The 24,537-nt window shown below is 51.5% G+C and overlaps 2 protein-coding genes across 2 annotated transcripts; both read left to right on the top strand.

Annotated features, from left to right (window-relative positions):
* Window positions 1-42: 42 nt before the first annotated feature.
* Window positions 43-6,979, top strand: TGME49_257730 (methionine aminopeptidase, type i, putative; the record flags this gene model as incomplete). Its single annotated transcript, XM_018781151.1, has 10 exons — window positions 43-634; window positions 1,156-1,365; window positions 2,513-2,632; window positions 3,215-3,304; window positions 4,152-4,222; window positions 4,748-4,818; window positions 5,535-5,635; window positions 6,057-6,104; window positions 6,354-6,445; window positions 6,920-6,979. The coding sequence occupies 10 exons, from the start codon at window positions 43-45 to the stop codon at window positions 6,977-6,979; spliced, it is 1,455 nt and encodes a 484-aa protein (XP_018636986.1).
* A 4,536-nt stretch (window positions 6,980-11,515) lies between these two features.
* Window positions 11,516-24,103, top strand: TGME49_257720 (proton ATPase, putative; the record flags this gene model as incomplete). Its single annotated transcript, XM_018781150.1, has 10 exons — window positions 11,516-13,178; window positions 14,033-14,415; window positions 14,623-14,808; window positions 15,354-17,201; window positions 17,536-17,698; window positions 18,329-18,438; window positions 18,846-18,894; window positions 19,812-19,936; window positions 21,090-21,285; window positions 21,705-24,103. 10 exons carry the CDS (start codon window positions 11,516-11,518, stop codon window positions 23,765-23,767), a joined length of 6,786 nt encoding a protein of 2,261 aa, XP_018636985.1. The 3' UTR covers window positions 23,768-24,103.
* Between the last annotated feature and the right edge of the window lie 434 nt (window positions 24,104-24,537).

Raw genomic sequence — 24,537 nt, forward strand, 5'->3', positions numbered from 1 at the left:
TTTTGCGGTCCTTCCTTCTATGAGACGACTTAGTTGCCCACGATGTGGAGCTTTACCAGAGCGTCTGGACGGTCCGTCCGTTCGTCCTTATCCGAATCTTTTCATCGCAGCAGCGTGGCAGAGCCCCGTGCAAACCCTTCACTGCGGCTGTTGTCCGCGTGGTCTGCTTCGCTTTCCTCCGCTTCGAGAATCGTTTCGCCGTTTCCGAGCAAGTCAGAGCCCTCAGGAAGTTCCGTTTCGTCGGCATTCGGTTCACGAGCAACCGTACCACGAAGAACTCAACAGTCGCGTGTTTCGACAGCTAGAAAGCCCGTCCCCGCCGCTCGTCCTCCACCCTCCAGCTGCTTGATCAGCGAAGGCGGCATTGCGAGGAAACAACTCCGCACAAATTCTCTCGAACCTGCCCAAGCTTGCAGGAGCCAGCTGTTTGTCAAGCCCTTGCGGCCTCGAACTTGCGACCGCAGTAGGCAGATTAACCTTACACGTCCATTCCACCGATGTTTCTTCTCGACTGCTTCCTCGCCAACAAAGCCAGGAGGAGGCTCCGCTTCCAGCGGGCCGCTCCTCACTCCCAAGCTCGTCTTGCGTCGAGACGAATCAGTCAAACGCCGTTTTCCGCACACTCTCGTTGAAGGTACGAGAACGACGTCGAGTTTCGGGGGTCCAGAGAAGTGGAGAAAGCAGAGGATCCGTTCTGCCCGTCACCTCCTCCACTTTTTCGTGGCCCTTCTCCAAGCGTTGTTGTGTCATCTCGACTCCCTATCAAAACAGGAATGTATCTACAGTCATATATATATATATATACATATATATATATATATATATATATCAGTGGGTGATTCATCGTGGTGCCGTGCAAGCAAATGCGCGTTAGCGTTTGCGCTCAGGCGTTCCCGTTTTTTCGAAACATTGGAGAATTCGGCAGCGAAAGATACGGTCCTGAACACGACGGGACGAGCTTGGCCGCACTATCGGACGATTCCCTCTGTGCCTCGCATCTCGCTAGACTTTTCGCCGTCGTTTTTCCTGCGTATTCTTCTTCAGAAGAAGTCACCCACACCTGGAGAGACTCTTGACCCCCTCCCAAGAAACCAAACGCACTGAGCACCTCACATTCACGTTTTGTTTCGTCTTCGGGTGCCTGAATATCCGCAGGCCAGTATGCGGTGCTTCCAGCACATCCAATTCCCCCCTCGATTCCGCGCCCTCCGTACGCAAGATGTTCCACGGGACAAGCCGACAGAGGATTCGACACATCCGACACACCGGGAGAAGTTCAGACACCGGACGCTCTTAAGAAAATCCGAGCAGCTGCCACCGTGGCGGCAAATGCTCTGAAGCTCGGTCTCGACGCTGCGCGAGAGGGTGAGGTTTCTGAAACGGTTTTCTGAGCCCAAGAAGAGACTGTTTCCTTGGTCAGGAATGCCAAGACCAGCGTCTAAGACGGGCAAGTGTTTAGGAGTTTCCGGGCCGCAGTCGTTGTTGAAAAGGCCTCTTTCGAATTGAAAATCTCTAGCAAATCCATTGCCTATACAATAGATAGGCAGAGCTCTGCAGACCGTAGAGAAGGTACAAGTGACAGCAGCAATCGACGCATTATACTTGTGGAACCAACACAATGTAGAAGGGCGCGTTTCCTTCTGAGGTGCACATAAAAAAACATGCTGACGTGCTGTTCCAGTAGAGAAGATAGGGGAAGATGTCCTCTCTTCTTCGCGTCTAAAGGACATCCCGCGTATAATTGGAGAACCAACACCTTGTCTTACATACGTCTCAGTAGACTGTGTAACTTCGAGTAGATGCAGAGGTCAAGGCTCCTGGAGAGAGCCTTTGTTCCTCTGTCATCAAGAGAAGACAGGTGAAAAATTGCAAATCGTAGGCAGAGAGCGGCCCACGCAGGAGCGCTGGTACGTAGCCTTTATAGTGAGTCTTAGCGGCCAGGCAATCTCGATGTGTGCTGGAGTAGTGTCCTCAATTTTCCGTGATGGTAAGGCAAATCATGTATATATATATATATATATATATATATGTAAACGAACATGCGTGGACGCTGACACACACTGGAAATGGTAGGAACCTACAAAGAGACAGAAGTACTGAAGGAGGCGTTCTGGATGTTGCTTTCTGTATTGTGAATGAGTGACTCTGTGCCTTGAGAACGCGGGGCGCTGCAGTCCTTGAAAACACTGCATAAACTACTGTCATTAAAAGGATGCCGTCAAAGACGGGCACATTCTGCGAAAGTGGTCAGTCGCTTACTCAGCAACTCCGATCCTGCTCCCTCCTCCCCTCCCTCATGTGGAAAGGGAGACGCAACTCGACGCAAAGTGACCATACCGTTCCTTACACAGCCAGTGGCGAGTGGAGCTAGGGAGGAACCACGCAGGGTAGCTGAGGAAATAACTGACGGGAACAAATGATGGAAATGTGTTACTTGTTTACCGCTTGGGCTGTCGCTACAACCTTCTCCAGACGAGCATGCTCACGGAGCTTCGCTTTTTTGTGCACGTAGGGGTGACTACTGAGGACCTCGACAAGATTGTGCACGAGTACATTGTTAGTGTAGGGGCCTATCCTGCAGCAGTGAACTTCCACAACTTCCCCAAAGCTGTCTGCGCCTCCGTCAATGAGGGTGAGTCGACACATCTGGCCTGTCCTGGGGTTTCTCTCCCTGGATGGCCACCAGGCGCGATTGCCTCCGAATGCCTGCGGCAAGTTGTCGTGGCCTGCACGCGCGGTATGTCTGAGTCCGCCTTCTCGCTTTCAGTTTTATCTTTTAAGCGATCGAAAGGCGCGCACCGCAATTGTCGTTTCCAGCGTCTATGAAGTTTCAGAATACGTTCATCGTTGTGTGCGTCCGCCTTATCGCTACCAGTACCTTGTGCCAAGCTATCGAAAGAGCTCGTACCGGAATGGTTGTTTCTTGCATACTATGGGGGTTTAGAATATTGTTTCGGGGGAACTTGTGGTTGTGTGTGGTGGCTTACTCGAGCACAGTGGTTCAACACAGGAATGCCAGCGACAACTCAACGCTGCGTCTTCTCGAATAGGCCTCTCGTTAGTAAAGGCTGCAAAGCATGTGAACAGTGTGGTGCGTGGTAGCAGACGCATGAGCAGGGTGTTAGGCTAGATAGTGACGAGAGACAGAAGAGCCGTATGCCGGAGCGAAGAACCGTTTTATGATTTGATGAAACTGTTGCTCTTGGGATCGCAGCTGTTTGCCATGGAATTCCCGACCTCCGTCCCCTCCAAGATGGAGACATCGTCACACTCGACTGCACTGCATATGTCGATGGCTTCTTCGGTAAGTAGCGCGAGGTATTCGTTTGACGAACTGGCAACCCTTTCGATCAACACCTCGGATCGTTAGTGCTTTTCAATCAAGTGCGAACTGCGCAGAGAGGCAGGCATATGCTGTTGGCGAGTGTACACGAGAACAGAGACAGTTGGTGGGGGTCCTTCCACATGGGGCGCGACATGCAGCGCCCGTGGAAGGAATTAGTGCAGAGCAATGGTAGTGTCTCCACGTGAGACTCGGCAGGTTACTTTTCTATGGTATGAATCGTGGTACGGATCAGCGTCATTCTTTCTAATGCCCGATGAGCGTGTGGCCCTGCGTGCTTCTTTTACGTTCTGCGGATCTCCGAAGAGAACTTGAGATTCTGCGCAAAATGTTTCTTGTTTCCCAGTGTACTCAGTGGCACGAGTACAAGGACACGAAGTGGGCAAAGGTTCTGTTGATGTCCATTTTGGACACGGAGAAAAACAGGATGGGGCTCCATCGAGTGTGCGTGTCATTGTCAATGAACTGTTGAACCTTGGAAAAGTCAAATGGTGCAGTCTGCGATATTTTCTCGCAACCATTTCTAGGTTTATGTCTCGCTTTTGTTGAGACGTGAACATCATGGTAGAATTGTTTTCGGTGCTTTGACACTTTAACCCAACTCTGCGATCATAGAGCACAAGCCCTTTAAAGCCCCAAAGGGGTTCTGTCTCTCATGGGTTGACAATTAAAACAGGGAGAAGGCTCTTTTGCGTCGAGAGAAACATGCACGCCTCGTCGCCCTCCCCAGCAGTGGTAACTCACATGTCGTTTAAGCATTCTCCACAATAAGCACTTGTTTTATCGTGCCCTCTTCCCTCTTCTGCAGGAGACTGCGCAGGGACTGCGATGGTCGGCAGTGTCACTGAAGCTCACCGTACGCTCGTTGAAACGACAAAAGTAAGCTAGATTTCGGTGTGTTGTGGCGTTCGTGTCAGGAGGGCCCACCTTAGCCTCGAAAATCTACAGTTCTACGTTCCTCTATGTTGCCGCTTCCACACAGCGTGTTTGCATGTGAGGCCACGTATTCTTAGTTGGCTTCGTCCCCGTGTTCTCTCCCCGGTTTCTGATGCCAGAGCAATCCTCAAACCTTGGAAGGATGGTCTTGACGAAAATGCGCTGAATAAAGAGTCCGAGCCGACAGACGGCTTTCTCACTTTCTCCCTAGCGTGTTGCGGCGTCCGTCGATTCTAAGCTCTCATGGTTCACTGGGTCAGTCGCATCCTAGGACAAGTGCCGCTCTTGCTGCACCTACCAGAAACGCGTTTCTTCTTGCACAACTCTCTTTTATCGTTTCTTTTCTCGGTTGTCCCGGTGTATGCCTCTCCTTGTGCTAGGCAGCCGATTCGGCGAATGACTTTCTAATGAACAGCAACGACACTGTATCGAATTCGCTTCTCCTATCTATCTCCGTGGCTTTTTCAGGACTGTTTGGACGAGGCCATCAAGCTTCTGTACCCGGGGTTGCCCATCAAGGAGGTCGGCCGATGCATCACGTAAGCAGCGAAAGGAAACGAACCAGATAGTGTTTTTTTCGGATCAACGTCCGAGAGCGAGGAAAGAGAAACATGAATTACTTTAGCTTCTCCGGGCAACGTTAACGGGCACAACATGAGTCCTATGCCGATTACGAAAATCGCGAGGGGCTACAGGGACGTTATTTCTTGTCGTTTGTATTCGAGTGGTAGCGGCGAACGCCAGAGTCGCCGCGGAACGAGGACAAAAACATAAGAAACACAATAAGCTTTTCCAAATAGAAGTCGTGCAGTTATGTGACACGACAATTCCTGGTTCGTGTGTTACTAGGACTTGAGGGATATGATTAAATCGGGACGTCGCTGTTGAGGCGTCATGTTGCGCCTCGAAACTATCTTACACATTTTTGATAGTTATAGTGAGTAACGCCAAATCTCCCTGGCGCTCGAGATTGCATAGGAAGACGCGCGGCATTTTACCGCCGTTCTTTTCTCTTAACTAGGTCTCTGATTGCGAAGAAAAAAACGCGTTTCTTGGTTCACGACAGCAAGACACCCTTTTAGAAGCAAACAAGTGAGCACCAACACAGGCTACATGATGAATCTGCAGGAGATCTCCAGTTGTGGTTTCGCTCTTATTCACGGACGGCGTCTGCGTCTTCTCAGGGAATCCACACTCTCCACACTCCGTCGAGCTTTCGGCTTTCCCTGCCTTATGCGGCGTGTACTGTGCTCAGAGCTCTTGCGGAGCAGAGAGGATTCTCCGTTGTTCGCGAGTTCTGCGGCCACTTTATCGGGAGAAAAATGCACCTTCCACCTTTGATTTGTCACGCCTATCGTAGGCCTTGCCCTTCATTTTGCTTCCCCGCAGTACCCAACTCATACATGGATTGCTGGGGTCACAAGTCTTTGCAGCAGCTAGCAGTCTGTGAAACGCTGACGCGATGTTCGAGAACCAAAAGGTGTTCGTCTTTGCATGTATCGCTGATCATTCAGACATGCGGGTAGAGTTATGTGTCTGCGCGTGACGATGTGTGATATGTCTTCGTTGACTTGCTTCGGGAGTGGAAACTTCGAGACGTGTCGAGAGACGTAGTTAATAGTGAAATACGAGAGGAAGCAGTTGTTTTGACAAAAAAGGGTTGTAGAAGGCAAAAGGTGAAGTAAGGGAAGAGAGAGGAAAAGAACCCTTGTTCAGGGTGTCGGCCTGCTGGCCGTCGTGAATCTGTAGGATTCTATGTGTTGTCATGTGTGTACAGCAAACGATACACAGGGTGTTTTCCGTGTCGGTCAAACTTTCACCATCGGTAGGCGGAGGCAGCAAGCTGACGTTTGTAACAAAGCAAGTCTCGCCAAATTACATTTCCAGGTAGAAGGTTGTCAGCCTTTAATCGCCGCCTGTGACAAAGTCCGCCTTTCGTGCTCTCCATCCAACAGGTAGATCCTGTCTTAGCTCGCATTCAAGAACGCAGTCCGTGTCGCACTATGTGGTGTGAACTTTCTCTTTGCGGACGTCACTCGCTGTTGTTGGGAATGCGTGTCGTTTGTTTTTGTAGAGCCAATTCTCTGCGAGGGTGCCTCGGACCTCTTCACGTGGAACGACGGCTGGACCATTGTGACCCAAGACGGCGGTCGAGCAGCACAGTTTGTAAGTCGGAATGAAAAACAGATGTCTCAAGGGCAAGTGCGCGTTTGCGTTTCCCGTCTCTATTTCCGTGGATAAAACGAGTCAATTTGAACAGCGGTGCTTCTTCGCCCCGAGTGAAAGAGCGCATTAACGCCTTTCGACATAGGCAGTGTGAAAGGCAGTTTGAGGAGTGACTGGCCACTTCGTCAAAATGAAACGAGATGGTTCAGGGATTCATCTGGGCGTGGGGTGTGCAGGAACTCTGTCCACGTTCACCTCTTCCTCACCTGGGCCTGCGCCTTGTGTTAGCGTTCCGCATCACTGCGTGAGAATCGTCTTTCAAGGTGACAATATCAATACGTGGTGGAGCTTCGTTACTTAGCGTATGTCCCTAATGCCGGCCTCTGAAGAGCCTGGCCGGCGAGTGAACTCAGACCCACTGAAGACTGATTCCAGTTGTAGGACCCTTTTTCTCCTGTCCGTTGGTGATTTCAGGAACACACGATCCTAATGACACCCGAGGGAGCGGAGGTGTTAACGAAGCCGACCCTTTGATTTTTTGCGCGTTTCCCTTTGTCTCCCGAATCAGCATCGTCCCTCGGTCGTATCGGCCGCCTGGCGGAACCTCCAAGCCTTGCGAGTTTGTTTCCCGTTCGTGGGTCTTGAGCGCCCTGCTCCAGGAGTTGAAAGCAGCGGAGGTGTGCCGATACTCGGAGGGGCCGCCGTCAAAAGTCTTCGTGCATCTGATTCTTTCGTGTCACCATCCCCGTATTGTCATTTTCGAGTCACGAGTTTCGAAAGTGACGAGAACGAGGATTCCGTGAGGTTTAAACATTAAGTTGCTTACGGTTTGCAACGGATTGATTGGCGTTCGCCATCTCATGCAAATAAGTCACACATGAAGAACCTCGTGGGAAGAACACTAGCGCCGGTGCCCCACAATTCTCTACTTGCATTTCGCTATCCTGCCTGGCTCAAGAGTGTCTATGTCCGAAGGGTTTACTCTGCGTCCGGTGGTATACGAGATCTAACGGAATTTTCTTCTGCTCCGCCGCCCGCTGGGTTTTTGTCAGTTACTTATACAGGACCGAACTGCGGCGGCATCCCGTTCTTGCATAGTGTTATTCCCCACTTGCTAGGAAGGAGGTGACGCCCTGCTGGTGTTTCCTTTTCGGGATCCACGGGCAGCTGGCCGGGTATCCACCGTAACTGAGCACCCTCTACATAATTGTGGACATTTCTCACAGGTCATACACCATTACATACTTCATATGCTTCTGTTCTTGGTTTGCGAGACTCAGCCGCGCAGATTCAGTTTACTGCTTTTTTCTGGAGTTGCACGACCGATGGGTCCCGATGCCTGATGGGCATGCCAGTGTGAAATGTATCAAACAGCTTACGAAGCACTTCGAGCACCGCAGAGGTTCAGGTCTCAATAGTCCCTCAAACTTCCTGGGATAAAGACGGAATCTTCTACGGCGACCAGGCTTGGGAGATCTCCACAGCCTTCAGCTACCGAAAATGTGGTCGAATCCTCGCTTTGAAGAGTGTTGAACGTTGTTACCTCACAGCCGCCATAGCAGAGACAAACGCCTCCGCGGCGACAAACGGTATGAACGTGTTGTGGTATCGCTTACACTGTGTCAAATCGCAACCATGTCAGACGCCGGAAAGTGTATAGAAGTGCAAGGAAATACAAGTATCTCTGAGCTATGCATATACGCGAATATTCACGCAGTCCAAAATATATGCGCATACGTTATATATAGATATAGATATACGTGGGTCGTTTACGCCGGCGTATGGACACGACCACGACAGCCCCCTCGCCGTTCAGGTTGTGAGGAAGACGCTGTCAGAACTCCCGATCTGCGGATACCTTCGCTAAGAGCTGCGACACCCACCAACGCTGCCCCAATGAAAACGCAGCAGATCAACATCGTGTGAAGGATAGAAAAGCGAGATGGCTTTCGGTGCCGGCCACGCCTGGTGACTTCGAGCCAGAAAACGTAAACACCTTCCGGTACGTATCCTGATGAGAGGAAGTCGAATTAGGGACACGGAAGAATCATGCGCGAACGAGGAGATCTCTTTGTCTGCATGCAGACGTATTGCTGCGACCGTCGACAAAGCAGACGTGTGCAACTCGAAAACCCACTCGAGAAAGAGGTGAAAACAACGGTGTTGGTTTCCTTTTGAGTGGCAAAAAGGTTCTGGCTGTTAAAGTTACGGACGCTAAACAGCCTAGTTCATACGTATCGCAGCAGATCACAAGATTTGAATTCCATGGCAAGAGATGATATACGGACTCCAGTGGGCTGCCCGAAGACAAAAAACTCGAACGTGCCGTGAGTTCGACAGGAGCTTTGAAAATACGGAAGCTTTTGCCGAAAGATAAAACTGTAAGACTGCCTCACAAGTCCTCAGTATCCCCCCCGCCGGCAACATTGAATCGCCTGCGAACAACTGGTGATGAAACTGTCGGCTTGCGCAGCCCGGAGAAAACTACGAGCGGCATGGGATGTTTAGCTCCAAGGGAGCGAAGGGATAGAGGCAGCCAATCGTCCAACTGGTCACTGGACTGTACAGGATATCGTGCACACGACCTGGCAAGCGAGTAAGCACAATGCAACGGTGCGTTTGCCACACATCAAGCCCAGTAACGAAGAGCCAGCACAACATGAAATATAGGTGAGATAATATCGAGGCGACGAATTCACAAAGGCCAGTGATTGTTAGTGTAGAATTGCGAAAAAAATAGACACCGTCATACCTGGCGTCAACACCAGATGTCGGCACATCCAACAATCAGATTTTTTCTCGTGTGTGGGGTAATCAAATTAGATGGACTGGACCGTGAATCCGCACGCTCCCAGCAAAAGCCTCTGAAAGGAAGAATGACAAAAAGTTAAACTGTAGTTAGCTATAGCGTGCATGAGACGCTTGGGCAATCAATAACCCCGTCTCGCTTGGGCATTTACGTGTTCGCTATAAAACCCCGCAATACCAGTTCAGAATGAGGCCAAAACACGCCAGTATCTAAACAATTGATTCTTGGGATCACTCCTCTCTAGACTGAAGCACTTCAACTCCGAAGATCACGTTTTTCTTATATTTTAACATGCTTTGCGTACATTCGCTGCCAGTCGAAGCTAGTCCACCAACTTTGCGTCTTCCGACGTGGTGAGTCGGCACGTCACAATTGGCATACTGGGCACAGGGTTCAAGTGTTCGTGCAGTCGTCTCGACCAGAATGGAGGCCACGGCAAAATCGTGCCTGTTGACGTTCACGTGCCATCCAACAGTCGCGCGTATGCAGGTTTTTGAGTCATGCTTGTTGCGCGAGAGTTGCTTGATGATAAAGCGGTCATCTCTCAGTTGGTATCTCAGTGTGCCTAGCACTAGAAATGCTTAAGCTAGCTGCCCCTCCACATTTTTGGCGAATGCTTTACTTTTCTGGAGAGCACTCTCTAAAACTCAATTAGCGGTATACAGGGATCTCCATCCGCCGCATGCACGTGTGTATCGTAACTGGCTTGTCCCAGACTTCCACTGAAAAAGTTACAGCAGTTACCAGAGAGTTTGAAGTGTTTCTATGCTTCACTGGAAAAGCGCGAAGAAGTTAGCTAAACTGCCGTATTCATTAGGAACTTTTGTATGCCGCCCCTTTCGGCCTCTGCACCAAGGCTGTGTCCCGCCACTGGTTGCCCCTGTTTCACGCGGCTGTCCGGTCAAAAACGTCTTCGTTTCCGCGTGCGCTCCCGACTTCTACTTCTTTTTATCCTTCCTCTGGGCTACCAGTAACCGATGCTCATCTTCGTTCGTGTATGAGTGTCGTTTTCAGCGCCTACTCTGAACAGGCACACCATCTCAACCAACGGTCCCCCTCAATTCGGCTTGTGCCGCTCACACTGGGGGGATGCGCCATTCTTGTATGACACCGCATCGAGCAGCCAGAGGCTCGCATCTCTGTCCGGGAGAAGGACAAAATGGTGGCACCTCATCTGCGTGGTGCTCTAGTCCAAATTCACCAGTATTGTGTAGGGCAAATCGAAGGTTGCCCTTGTAGTGGCGGGCACGCGTGCACAGCGTGAGACGTGCGTTTGTAAGAAAACGCACAGCCTACTCGTATCACGACAGCAAGTACTCACGGTGTACACTTGCTGCAAATCTGAACCGGATTCTTGGGAGTCGGCTTTACTACTGCCTGCGTGTATCTGCTATCCCTAAGTACAGAAGCAAACGTACCTGGCTCACCGTTTATAAGTGTAGCACGTGGATAGATAAGCATGCATGCACGGATATATCCGAATCCGTTCTTTTCGTCTTTGTCTCTCTGCGCAGTGATAGTAGCTGACGCATCTCAGTGGACGGATGCGCAGATGCAGGGATCGAGATCGGTACATCCAGACAGTTACAAATGCAGTTGTGTATGCGTGTACGATACATGCAATACAATTGATGTTCGAGGGTGTGTCTGAAGTGTGATGCGGCGGACCGTGTAGCTGTTGGTTCTTGTTCTGCATCCCGTGAACTTCTCTGTTTGAGTTCTCTGGCGTCCGACTTCGTGTTAGCTGTTGATTTTTGTATTTGCCGTCGACGTTAGAGTGTCTGGCGCAGAGTTCAGTTCTCTCACCTGAACGATGCGCGACCGCCGGTCCATCACACGTCGGAAGCAGCGTGTGGGAGAGTCGAGACGGACGTCAGTACGGAGTCAAGAACGAGGGGAAATGAAAGCTTCTCGGACCGAGGGATCTTGGACATTCTACATACTAGATCGAGAGAAGCACCATATTCCTAGATAGATTGCTTCCCTTTTGTGTCTTTGTGGTTTCTCATTTTCTTCTTCTCTTCTGTGGCTGGCTCTTTGGACTCTATGCCCCAGCGAATCTGCAACCCCGGTGACTGGCGACATGTTTGGGTTACCTTGCGGTGAGTCTTCTGTAGTTGCTATCTGTTGTAGATAGAAACACGATAACGAGCGGTTGCGTTTCATGTCACGGCTCCACTGTTGGGAGATGATTTCGTGTGTTTCCCGTGCTGGCCGTCCGCTGTGTTCCTTCACTGAAGAGGCCGGGGGCTGTTGACAGAATGTCAATTCCTGTGCAAGATAAAGTTGCGGCGGATCGAGGCGTCCTCGCAAATGTGCTTTGCTTGCCCTTTGAAATATGGTGGAGCAACCGCCAGGCGAGGCGAAACGAGTATGTGTTCTTCCTTACCAATTACGACTTTCACGAAGACGTCGCGATTCGCGAGAGCCTGCTAGCACTGCCACACCTTGAAGCTGTGCACAAAACAAGCGGAGACAGCAAACGAGAGGGAACTCGAGAAACAGCCCGTTCTCTAGGCACGCATCTCGAGGCCCCGGAAGATAAAGAACGCGAGACTCGGAAGTTTCCTGCGACGCTTCAACTGCGGCATCGTAGGCATTATGAGCCTTCACCTGTGCATCAGGTTAGCGACAGTCATGTGACCTTTTTGAAGGGTGCCCGTCCTGAAAACGAAATCCACACCGCCAAGTACACCAAGTACAGCTTTGTCCCGCTCGTGCTCTTTTACCAGCTGACGCGGTTTTCCAATTTCTACTTCCTCTGCGTCGCCATGCTTCAGCTGCTTCCCGCCATTAGCGACTCCGGCGGGGTGCCGACGTACCTGATTCCCATCTCGATCATTGTCGGGCTCTCAGTGATTAAGGAGTTCTTCGAAGACTACAGCCGCCACAAAAGCGACGAGGAGGAGAACTCCAAGCAGGTTTTGGTTTTCGAGAAAGGCAAGCTGGTGGAGAAGCAGTGGCGGGAGGTTCGCGTCGGGGACGTCGTGAAGGTCACGGCTGGCCAGCAGTTTCCCGCTGATCTGGTGCTGCTCAACTGTGCTCATGACTACGGAATTTGCAACGTCGAAACGAAGAACGTCGACGGCGAAAGCAATGTGAAGAGCCGGTTTTGTCTGCCGAAACTCACGCGCATATTCGCAGATGACAGCACAGCTGGAACTGCAAAAGTCCGCTTCGTCTGCGAGCCAGCTTGCGAAAACTTGACGAGCTTCAGTGGCAAAGTGATTCTTCCGCCCCTTCCGAATCGAGGCGGCGACGAAAATGCTGAGAGACTCGGGAGCTCGACCCGCAGTACGAGAGGCCGTTCTTCGAGTTCAGGAAGCAGAATCCCAATGGGGAACAGTGAGAACCAGCGCGAGCGAGATGAAGCAGACACGGCAACAAACGAGAGGGTCTTTGGAGGAAGCGACTCCAGCTATGCAATGCATGTGACAGAATATTCTGGCGGCAAAAACAAGGTGCCTCGCAACGGCCAGATCCAGAAGCAGGATTCCAGTCCGCGACAAAACGGAGAGGGACGGAATCTCCATAAACGTTGTCCGTGCCATTCCTATCGTGCTTCGCGGTCTTCTGAACGTGACAATGATTTGCCCCATCTAGAGCGTGCGTCCATCTCAGAGGAAGAGGCAACTGACGAAAGCGGTGCCTCAGAAGGCAGCAGGAAGGAGCGGCAGGAGGACCTCGAGGGGAGTGAGGGCACCAGGTGTGACGGTGGCGGACTGCAAGCCCTAGAGATTCATGAGGGAGGACCCGAAGCTCGCCAGGAGTCGTCGGACACTTTCAGTCGAAATGCTGAGGATCCTCCGCAACGACGAAGACCCGAGGAACAAGAGGAAATCGCGCTCAGCTTCAACCAGCTGCTTCTGAGAGGCACATCGATGGTGGAAACAAAGTGGGCTTACGGAGCCGTTGTGTACGCAGGTGAGCCGACGGAAGCGTTTAGGGTAGACACACCTTTCTTCGACCGCCTGTCATCTTTTAGAATTTCGGTTTTCTGCTCGTCATTTTTCGGTATTTGTGGCCCGCCTACGTTGAGATTTTGTGGGTTTACTGCAAGAAAGTTTCCCCGGATGCTTCTCTGTGTTATCCTCTTTAGTACTAGTTTATGCCAGCTCTTCGTGCTCGGCAGTTTTTTCCCAGATGTTTGATGCCGGCCTGCCGCGTCCACTGCATTCGCAGATTGCGTTGCTTTCCTCGGTCCGTTCATGCATTCCTCGCTGACTTTCCTCCATGGTGTCCTCTCCGTCTCCAGCCGTTGCTTCTAGGCGCCGAATCTTTTGATGGACACTTTCGTCGTCGTTTTGTTGTTACACACTGGTTACTTAATTGTAGGTTTTTTAAAAAGCGACTTCGACTCTGATTGATCTATCACATTAAGATAACTGAATATCAGAGAGTCGGTTCGTAACATCATTGCATACCGTGCCCGAAAGCAAAATTCTAGCTTTCCTTTGCCACTCATGTCAGCGCTCGGGGTCCGAGACCACTTTCAACAAGCTTCCTGGGTTCGTTCCTCTTCTTTCGGCGGTCACGAGGCTCACGCCTCTTAATAGTTTCCAAATAAAACAGGGTACCTGAGTGACTATTTTTTGAAGTGATTACAAAGTAGGGTTCATATTTTCATTTTACCATCATAACAAGTGAGACGTTCACAGGTGATCTTCCAAGCCAAAAGGGGAACATCCTGGACCGTAAATTGAGACAAGAATACAACGCAAAAGTTCCGGAAGGATGTGGAGTTCACCTCTGCCTGCATTGTGTTATGTTCGTTGTAGGCAGGCAAACGCGCCTGATGATGAACAGTCGGGTGGGGGCCGTCCAGAAGTGGTCCAGATTGGAACTCAACTACAGCTCGCACGTTGTGGTGATGATCATCGTCCAGGTTCTGTCAGTGTTTCTTCTCTCCTTCATGTCCATCTACTGGATTGAGACGCAAGGCTACCGCGCCTCGTACCTCGACCTGCGGCACTATGTTTCGACGATAAAGAATTTCGGGCTCACCTTCGGGGCCACCTTTCTGGTCTTCGCCTCCTTCGTCCCCCTCGACCTCTTCATGCTCTGGGAAATCTGCCGCTTTGTTCAGGGGCTCTTCATCAACTTCGACAAGGAAATGTACAGCACTGAAGCAGAACGCCATGCACTGAGTCAGGCAGCTCAGGTACGCTGCACTACCCAAGCATTTTCTCTGGATCAACATAAACACTCAGTTTTCTTCTGCCACCTTGCGTTTTCTAGGCACGTAACTTCCAAGTAACAGGTGAGGTGGGGGCAGTAACTGAAGTAGGTCGTGGCACCGCCCTTGGCATACGCTCGGCTCTCCACTCCGCATTTGCTGCTCGACTGCTTCCGGTCTTTTCATTCCCAGCTGATAGAAGAAATGGGAAACGTGACTCACGTGTACAGCGACAAAACTGGAACGCTGACGAAGAACATCATGCAGCTCAAGTGCGTGGGTCTCGGAGACGGCTTTGAGTACGGCATGGATCTCTGGTGCGACGACCGCGCGGCGATGAATGCCAGCGATCGGAAATTCCAAAAGCAAATGCGCCAGGTTCGTGCCTTAGAGGAAGACGCTTTCTTTCTCGCCTTCCCGTCAGACAGTCTTTGAATCCCTGTCCGTGTCGGCCTGGCAAACCAAAGCACCTTCGTCCTCTTTCTACATATATATATATATATATATATATACATGCATAGGTTTACTGACACTGATACCTGTTGAGCTGGATTCGGAGCGTTTCGATTCTCTATCCAGCTAGAGGTGGGGGGTGTGGAAGAAGGCGTGAATCATTTTCCACACTTCTTGTCAGACATCGAGAATGAGGCCGCGTTTTCAATGTGCCAGAAAGTGTTTGGTTTCTCTCATAGATGGACTGTCTGTAACGGTACACGTTCATGTCCCTTACGCTGTGTGGTGCTCCGAAATCTGTTCATTCTTTGAAAGTGCTCCTCGACAGGTTTAGCATCACAGCGTGCATGCAAATGCGAATGTCCAGAGAACACATGTTCCCTCTTTTCCTTCCGTGCGTCTTTGACGCGTCTCTCATCTTTCTTTCTCTCCTTCTCACTCTCCTTTCCATCCTTGTGTGTTTGCTTCAGCTGAAACGCGAAGCGCAGCGGCGTTGTGCTGTATCGCGGCGCCTTTCTCAGGAGGCAACTTCAGCTCTTGGGCGCCTGGCCATGCCGCGGGCGGTGTCCAGTGCTCCCCGTTCCATTCCTGGTGATCCGCCGGCACTGACAGTCTCGCCTGGGTCTAGCGGAAGCCTTTCGCATTGCCTTTCACACTGCTCGCAGCACTCCGCATTTGGCGCTGACAGCGACTCCGTGTCCGAGACCGGAATGGCTCAGGCTTCTCCGGTTTCCCTCTCAAAGGCACCTTCTCTTCCGCGGAGTAATGCTGAGGAGCGGATGCCCCGTGAAAGCCGCAGCTCTCGAAGAGGCGCGCGAGAGTCGCGCGCTTCTGTCGAGAGAGAGGAGGATGCAAACGACAGCAGCTCTGGGCCGTCGACCTCTGAGGAAATGTATTCTCGATGTGGTAATGACGAAGACGAAGGCCAGTCGTCAGCACCCATCTTCGCGGGAGGCGCCCTCCGCTCTACTGTGTGTCATCCAATTTTTCTCCGAGAGGAGAACAGCTTCGTGAGTCTAGACCGCGTTGAACTCGCAAGGTCGATTCTTCGATCACCTCCTAACGTCGTCGATTTTGCCCGCCATCTGTTCCTGATTATGGGTATTTGCCATACCGTCCTCGTTCGCGAGAGGCGATGGAACTCGCGAGAGGAGACTAAGGCCCCCGGGCCGTCCGCTCTCGAGCGCGGCGTCTCACAGCCGCTGCTCGGTAGCGGAGGCTTACGGAGAGACAGCTTGGACGACGAAAAAGCCAGGAAGCGTGGCAGGGGCGCAAGGCGGCGAGGCTCAAGTGAACAACGTTTCCGTCGGCGGAAAGCCGGAGGACGCCAGGGTATCAGCTCTGCTGCTGTGGCGGCTCTCTCGAGTTGCGCAGGGGGCGCAGCGCGGTTGCGGAAGGTCAGTCTTCCTCGGCTTCGCAGGAGTCACACGGTGTCGGTTGCGGAACAGATGGAAGGGAAAGCGCGAGAAGCCGAGGGCGAAGCGCCGGTCTGGGAAGACGCCTTCGACATCTGCCCCCGTCGCACAGAGTGGGTCGACGAGGCCTCCGGATTCGCGTTCCGAGAATTCGACGAGGCTCCACCGCAGTACGATGCGAGCTCCCCCGACGAGCTGTGCCTCATCAGTGCATGCAACTACTTCGGCCTCGAGTTCGCCGGCCGCCCCTCTCTTATGGAAGTCGAGCTCGAACTCACTTCCTCCTTCATGGTCGAGCTCCTGCTCGGGTGGAAGCGCGAGGTCGAGGTCAGCCGAAAGGCAGCAGGGTTGCGGAGCCCGGGGCCTGGGGCGCATGAAGACAGGAGATGTGGCTACCCGCGAAAAGACGGCAATGGCAGCAGTACCGATTTCACCGAAATGACACGCCAACTGATTGTGAAGCAACTCGAAAGAGCCCAGCGACTGGTGGCGGGACCGCAGCGAAGATCGGAGGCTCCAGCGACTCCGCGCTTCAACGGGAGAGCTGAAGCGCATCCTGGGGCCAGCGGTAGGGGTGCTGCGGAGAAGCCAACCGAACGAGAAGTCCCAGACAGCGAGGATCACGGGGCAAAAAAAAGAAAACAGGAGTCACGAGTATACCCGTCAGATGCTTGCGGCGCCGCGTCTGTGGGATCGGAATCCAAAGAAGAATTCCTGGGCGCCCTTGTCCATGCTCGAAGTGACAAGCGAAGCGTCTCCAAATCTGCGGTACCTTTTCTGTCTTTTGAAATCTTCGATGTCCTCGAATTTGACAATGTAAGAAAGCGAATGAGTGTCATCACGCAAGGATTCGATGGCCGATATCTTCTCCTCTGCAAAGGTGCCGACACGCAGATGATGGAGGTAAGAGCGATGACGGGCGAAGTCGGTTCTTACTGTGCACCCAATTGTCACTGGGAAATTCTGTTTAAGTCACATACTTCGACAAGCCTTTTGCGACAGCTGCATGCGCTGCTCACGCCGTTCGTCTCTTCGTGGATCTCCATCGATTGATGATGAACCTCTGGTGTATCACTGATCCTCGACGCCAAAGGTTGCTTGACCCGCTTGCTCTGTGGGAAGTCCGGGAGCCACCATGGAACTTTGGGGAAAAGGTGCCGAGTAGCAACTCCGGTGCGAGAGCCGATGTACAGGATCTGTGATTCAAACGGGGTGAGTGCGTTATCATTGCCAACAGGTTGCAGCGCGTGGACAAGAGAAGCACTTGGCTTCCATTAATGCCCAGCTGCACGGTTTCGCCTCTTCTGGACTCCGAACACTGGTCTTTGGGTATCGCTACCTGCCGCCGGAGCTCTACAGAGACTTCCATTCTCGATTTACCCAGGCCCAGCAACTTCTTGGTAAGGCTGAAGAAGATATAGAGCGCCTCAACAGAAGCAGTGGGAGCGGCTGGCGCGTCAGTGAGTGCGTCGATCACAGCCAGAATTACGCAGTGTTTCCGTAACTGTCAAGTGGCTCTCACACCTACATATATATATATATATATGTATATATATGTATATGTGTTTCACTATGTATATATGTACGTATGTGAAAAAAGGAAGAGAAAAGAACTCGCATACTTGTAAAGGTCCAATGATCGTTGAACAGTCGCCTCAGGACGTGTCCATACACTTGCGCATGCGTGAGACGCTTCCAAGGCGAATCAACTGGGAGGGAGAAGACTTCCCGGCTCAGTGTGGGCTTCGTGTCTTTTGTCGCATCGAAACATGTCATGAACATGGAATGCGTACAGTTGCTTTTAGGCATCCGTTTTGTCGGAGGGTGAAGCAGTTGGCACTGCACAACTCAATTTCTTATAGCGGTCGCCTGGTGCCTTTGTGACGCCGTCTTGTCTAACACAATTCAAGCAAGGCTGTTCACCTTCACTCCAGAATTATCAGATGCTCCTCCAGCCACGATGCCGGACGCTATGGGCGACAACAGAAGGGCGATGAACCACGTTGCCCTTGTTCTGTATTATTCTGTAGGGGAGGAACAGGAGAACGCCGTCGCGAACTGCATTGCGATGGTCGAGAGAGATCTGCTAGTTGTTGGCTGCTCTGGTATCGAGGATCGTCTTCAGGATGACGTTCAGGGGGTGAGGACCGTACAGAGAACAGCGCGTTACCGGCTGATGACAAATTCTCAGACGGCCCCTTCAGGTTTTGCATCTTCATGAAATTCTTTTTTCGCGATGTTCTCTCTTCTCTCTGTTTTTCATGAGTTCACCTCTGCTTCGTATTTTCTCCTTGTACTTTTTGCCCTTTCCTCTGCTGTTCTTCGCCTGCTCCTTGTTCTCTGTCCTTTGCTCTCCTCGGCCATGAAGAAGATTCGTTGAGCAAGTCGCGTAGTCAATGGAATCCGGGGAATGCGATGGAAAAGAAATAATCTTCAGGTGCAGCTTACGAGGCCACATAGAGGGGATTAAGCTGATTATAGGCAGCTGTCCTCTGTTCATTCACATGGTGTGTATTGTGTCTTCTCATCCTACATGTATTGGTGCAGACGATAAAGGATCTGAAGGCCGCCGGGATTCAGGTTTGGGTGCTTACCGGTGGGTCTCTTCAGTTTTCTTTAAAGATTGTCTTTCGGTGCCAATACATCGCACGCATTTACTGTTTTATTTTTCTGGGTTCCCGCCCCCGCTCCTGGCTTATATACCACAACGAGGAGCAAGAATTCATCTTCTACACATGTCACTGCCTGTACACAAATACAGATGGTATTTTTGTACGCTGTACCGTTGACAACAGAGTCTTGTAGTGGAAATACAACAGCGTAGCCAGTCTACGCCTCCTGGTCGATCCCTCTCGAAAGTCACTGTGTGACATCACTATGCTCTCAGCATTGGCGCTGATAAAGCATCTGTGGCTGCTGCAGTCTGAGGGCTGCGGGAGAGACATTGGAGGTCTATAAAAGTCAAAACGCAGTTCTGCAAAGTAGTTTCTCGTGTACGCAAAGGCGTGCCTTATTTGAATGTAAGGGAGAGGCCCGCTTCAGTTTCGACCTCGCAGGACATCACAGGCGAAGGCGTTTATCCTCACTTGTGGACACACTCTCCAATGTCGTATTCGCCTCGAAGCATCTGCGATGGCACTTTACTTTGCCGTTAATAATCGAAAGTCAACCGAATGGGGCGGCTTCACCTCTGTATTAACCATAGGCCTTCTCATTGTAACTCTGCAAAGTGTGCTTTTCTGTCACATGCGTTTCCTCCGATGGGTAATGGGACCACACCTGCGTGCGCCACATGACCTTGGAGTGTGAGACGTGTTTACTACCACTGAAACAGGATAGTCTACAAGCTCTTTCTGGGGAGCAGGCATTCAGGACATGCGGATCTCTTTAAGTTGTTCGTGCAGACCAAGATGAGAAAGGAGATTTGCAGAGATGAGATTGGCGGGTTTGAGAAAGCTTCATGATTTTTTTATCGCCTCTTTGACTCTCTATTGTGTGCTTCAAATACTGTAGGGGACAAGTTGGAGACAGCCATCAACATTGGCCACAGCACCAACCTAATCAGCGAGACAGCGTATAACGCGGTTATTGATGCCACCAACAAGGAGGCCATTGTCGAGCAGCTCTCCAGACACGAAGTACGTTTGCTTCTTGAGACATAGAGCACGTAGAGATTAAGGAAAAACGGACTGTCTATAAGCATCCAGGAAACGTGCACCCCAGCATCTGCATCTGTGTGTACACTCCGTGGGTACAAAACGCGAGTACAGTTAGATGCCATACATAGCCATTTGTGTCTATCCCCAGGAGTGCAACATGTATAAGCGTTTCCAAATGTGTGGAGAGAGGCAATGTCCTTGCTCATGTACATATACTTGGCGCCCGTGACGCACTGGAAACACCTTGAGATGTGTAAGGAAGCGGGAGCATCTAGCCATGTTGGATCGTCGACTGTCTCCCGGCGAAAAGCACCAAGTGTTGAGTCTTGGGGACGCTGATATCGTTCAAGAGCAACGACAGTAGCTTCACTGTGCGTGGCTGTCTGTCGGAGTCATAATAACAGGGTACAGGGAAATATTCGAAGAGAAACGCAGGTGGGAGAAGACAACGAACAGTGAGCACTCCTGTAAGGAAATACGTTAGGGCGGAGACTAAGACAGCAGAGCGCTGCACAATCGAAACCGGTACACGCTCGTGGCGCTAGTTGAAGGGGTGCACTAGTCATTCATTTGTCGACGGTTTTTGTCATATATCTGATACCGAGAACACCTCCGAAAAGTCGCGTTTGGGTGTGCGTGCTGTACTTCTCGATTAGCGGCACTGTCATGTGGCGAATCTTCTTGGCCAGCAAAGTGACGGCATTCGTGATAGTCAGTGGTGGGCTGAAATCGACTGGGGTGATCTGGGTATGGACCCGGAGGAAGACGACGAGGTAAGTATCTCTCTTATAAGCATGAGCGCCTACGGTAGCATTTGCTCCACAGAATCCAGATTGACAGCAGTTCCAAGCAGCAGTCGGCGAAGCGTGTCGCCCGTATATGCGCAAAATTGCATTCGTCCATGTTACTAAACGGCATTGTGGTGCCAGATATTTTTTAGTTCCTCCGCCGCTGGAACAAAAAAGCATTTAGTGGTGCATTTCGATTAACAGGGCCCCTACAGGGATATCTACGTTTTTGCTACTCTCGCGCATGCAGGGTCCGCATTTATGGAATCGCTCGGTAGACTGTTCACCCGGCACGGGGTTCGTTTCACATGGTGCTGTGCTTTCTGAACGTGAATCCCACTCAGGTTAGAGAGCTTGTCGACCGGCAAATGTCGAAAAAGTCTCGTGTTGAAAGATCGCGAGGAGTTCCGGGTTCATCTACGGAGAGTGCCTCACTGAGTCCGGAGCCGTTAAAAGTGGAGGCGACAGATCCGAGTCTGTTCCCGGGTCAACCAGACGGTGTCTCCCCGCAAGGCAGCCCACCAGATTCGACCTTGGAAAGTAGGCGCGGATCTGCTTCTGGTGGAGGAAATCTCGAAGACGAACATCTCCATGAAAATGTGCATAATGAAAAGGCAGTGGCTCTGAAGGGCACTCCAGTTAACTCGGCTACAATGCCTCGTGCCGCTGCCTCCGAGAAAGTTGAACGTAAGGGAGGCACTAGTATTTCTCTTCCTTATGATCCGGCGTCATTCTCTGGCCGTTCGATATTTCGCGACGAAACACTTGATGAAGCGCAGTAGACACGCAGTACGCGTTGACACTTGGCACGCCCTCGAGCACCACCGTTTCTACTTTCGAGACTGGAGGGACAGCCGGCTTGTAGTTATGAAGATCATCTTGGCGGGCGAATCGTGTGTCTGTCGTGCCACTAGTGCAAGATGGTACCTCGCTTTATTTTGATGTCACTTATCCTCCAGGTGTGTCATCTACCGCTCAGCGGGGCAACCGGTGCCCTTTCTCTGGCTCCCTCCTCAACGCAGAGGCGCTTTCGCGGTCAGAGAAGGGGAACAAAGAGAGAGGTTCTCCCTGTGTGTCAGACCGAAAAACTGTGGGGATGAGGACAAGGCGGAGGACACCCGATAATGGTCGTGTATCAGAAGAGGGAGACGTTAGTTTCAAGCTGACAGCGGTGGAAGCAGCAACAGAGGCCGTGTTGCAACCGTCCCCCAGTGCCCCTGCTATTGCTGGCGTGGACACGAAAAAAGGGAGCAAGGCTCACGGCAAAAGAAGTGCCCTTGCGTTGTTTTCAACAAAACGCATCCGTGGGAAGTTGGGGGAGCTACTCAGTATTAACTCACATGGCTGGAGTGGTGACTCCTCTGATGATTCGAGCCTTGATGGCACAAATGTAGCGCACCGTCGAAGTGGCCGAGGAGTGCCGCACTTCTCAGGCTTCGGCAGCGATGTTCGGATTCGAGAGTACAGCGAGTTCTGCACGACTGTTACAGGCTCGGCTTTAGCCGTTATCATGCAAGATCGCTTGCTGAAAGTGAAATTTTATTCCTTAGCTCGGCACGCCTCCACCTTGATTGCCTCCCGCGTCACTCCCAAACAGAAGGCGTTGCTTCTTAGGCAAAACTCAGCATTCAACCCACGAGGCACTTCGTTAGCTATCGGAGATGGGGCAAATGACGTGGCGATGATCCTGGCGGCCTCCGTTGGAGTTGGCATCTCCGGACGGGAAGGGTTGCAAGCTGCTCGGGCAGCCGATTTTTCGATCGGTGAATTCCGACTTCTGCGGAAGCTGCTGTTTGTTCATGGGCGCGAGGCCCTTCGTCGAAATTGTATTCTTGTGTACGTATGCATTTTCCGAAATGCCGTTATGTGCTGGTGCACCCTTGCCATGAACTTTCTTTCTGGGTTTAGTGGGCTAGATGTGTGGAATACCTGGACGAAACAAGTCGTCTCCCTCGCTTTCACGTGTCTGCCTGTGCTTGGGTTCGTCACTCTTGATCGTCAGGTCCCGCATAGAGTACTTTTAGAAAACCCTGTCCTATACGAAATTATTCCTTCCACGTTGTGGCCGTATTATACTGATCATAGGGTGGTTCAAGCACGTGAGTGGGTAAACAATCTTATCCTTGATCCGGCATCCCGTTCATGCCGAGCGGTTGGGAGATTCCTATTCTGGCCATTCGCCCGGTGGGGTAACCGGATAGATCTCTCTATGATTTACGCATGGTTTCAGCATCGAAAGAAACCGGAAAATGACCGGTGTTACGGCACTCATTGTTTGCTTCTCTGGCTTGCCTTTGCCCTTTGGGTAGCTGTCTGCCAGTTGACATTTACTGTCTACAGCGTGGTTGGTGCGTGGACACCGAGCGTGAATAAGTCTCATGGCTTTACTTCGCTTCAGTTTGACTCGTTCTCTCATGTCATGGAATTGGGCTACATCATCATTGTAAACGCCGTCATTGCGGTGCTGTCTAACACGTGGACAGTTATAGAAGTCCTAATACACGTCGGTGAGATTGTGGCAGCGCTTCTCTTTTGGGTCGTTATCTCGTACTGGAAATTGTTCTTGAACATCGCTGGAGCAGAGATGCTCCATGGAACGTACGTCCTTTGTTCCTTGTGTGCGTCGTATTACTTCGGCCTGACCATAACGATTATCGCTTGTCTGCTGCCGCTTCTGGCGCCCCTGGCGTGGCAGATGTCTCGCAAACCGACGCTAGAACAAGTTCTTGTTGAGCAGCTCAAATCAGGGACCTATAAACCAATCTCAGCCAGGCGAGGTCGTCCAGAAGGTGTGGCGTATGTTGCTGTGGAGAGTCCGCAGATGCGCCGAGGGACAGGAGCGCGTGGTGACGAAGAGGAGTACAAGGGTTTCGCCTTCACGCATGAGCCGATCTTCAGTGTGCTTCCCTCGCTTCAGGAGGCATACAAAGCACTCAAAAAGACAGGCGAAGGCGCGAAGGTGCTCCTTCGCAAGACCCAGACATTAATTAAAGGTGGCGAGGGGAGTGATGCGAAGAAATAGGCCAAGAAGTGCGGATGCCACAGCCGCTTTGGTGGACAGATTGCAGTCGCAAGCCGCCAGCGTGGACAATCCTTTTCTACTGTGGCGGCTTCTCCCTTTGTCGACGTAAGGGCAGACAGTGATTTTCGCTGCCAACATCTTCATGAGGTCGTGGTGTACCTGCCGAGCGTGGTATGCGAAATCAGCAGGTTACATCAGAATTGAGCACGCCTGACTTCACAGAACGCGTGATGGCACGCTGGCGAATCCCCACCATTTCAGGGGCTCTTCAGAAGTACCTTGTTTTCGGTACATGAGCGAGCCCGTGTTTCATTGCCAATTTGAGAAAGGGAGTGATCACAGCACCATGGCTGTAAAGACGGATGTTTTGATTTTACTTGTTTGCTTTCTGGTATACCACCGTATCATCACGTGCAGTAGGCGCTGACAGCATTCAGGCGATGCCCATATTGGAAAGGCAATGGGAAGCGACTGAGAAATTCATTCATAGTGGGCTTCCTGGTGTTGGAATATTTGGGAAAGAAACGTGCTCGGTTCCTTTAGTATTGTGATCTCAGTTTCGACGCAGACAGCATGGTTTTCGCCTGACGACGTTATATGCAAGCAGTGTTGATAGTACCGGGTGGTGTCGTCTTCACATCGATCTGTCAGTATTTTAGTTCCTAAGACAGGGGTGGCACACATTCCTATCAGAAGCGCCACTTGTGTGCGAGTACAAGGTTGCGGCAGCAGTGCTGGGTCGGACTATAACAACTTCAAATAACGATAGC

This window comes from Toxoplasma gondii, chromosome VIIb, assembly GCF_000006565.2.
Source record: "Toxoplasma gondii ME49 chromosome VIIb, whole genome shotgun sequence".
NCBI classification, from domain to species: domain Eukaryota; phylum Apicomplexa; class Conoidasida; order Eucoccidiorida; family Sarcocystidae; genus Toxoplasma; species Toxoplasma gondii.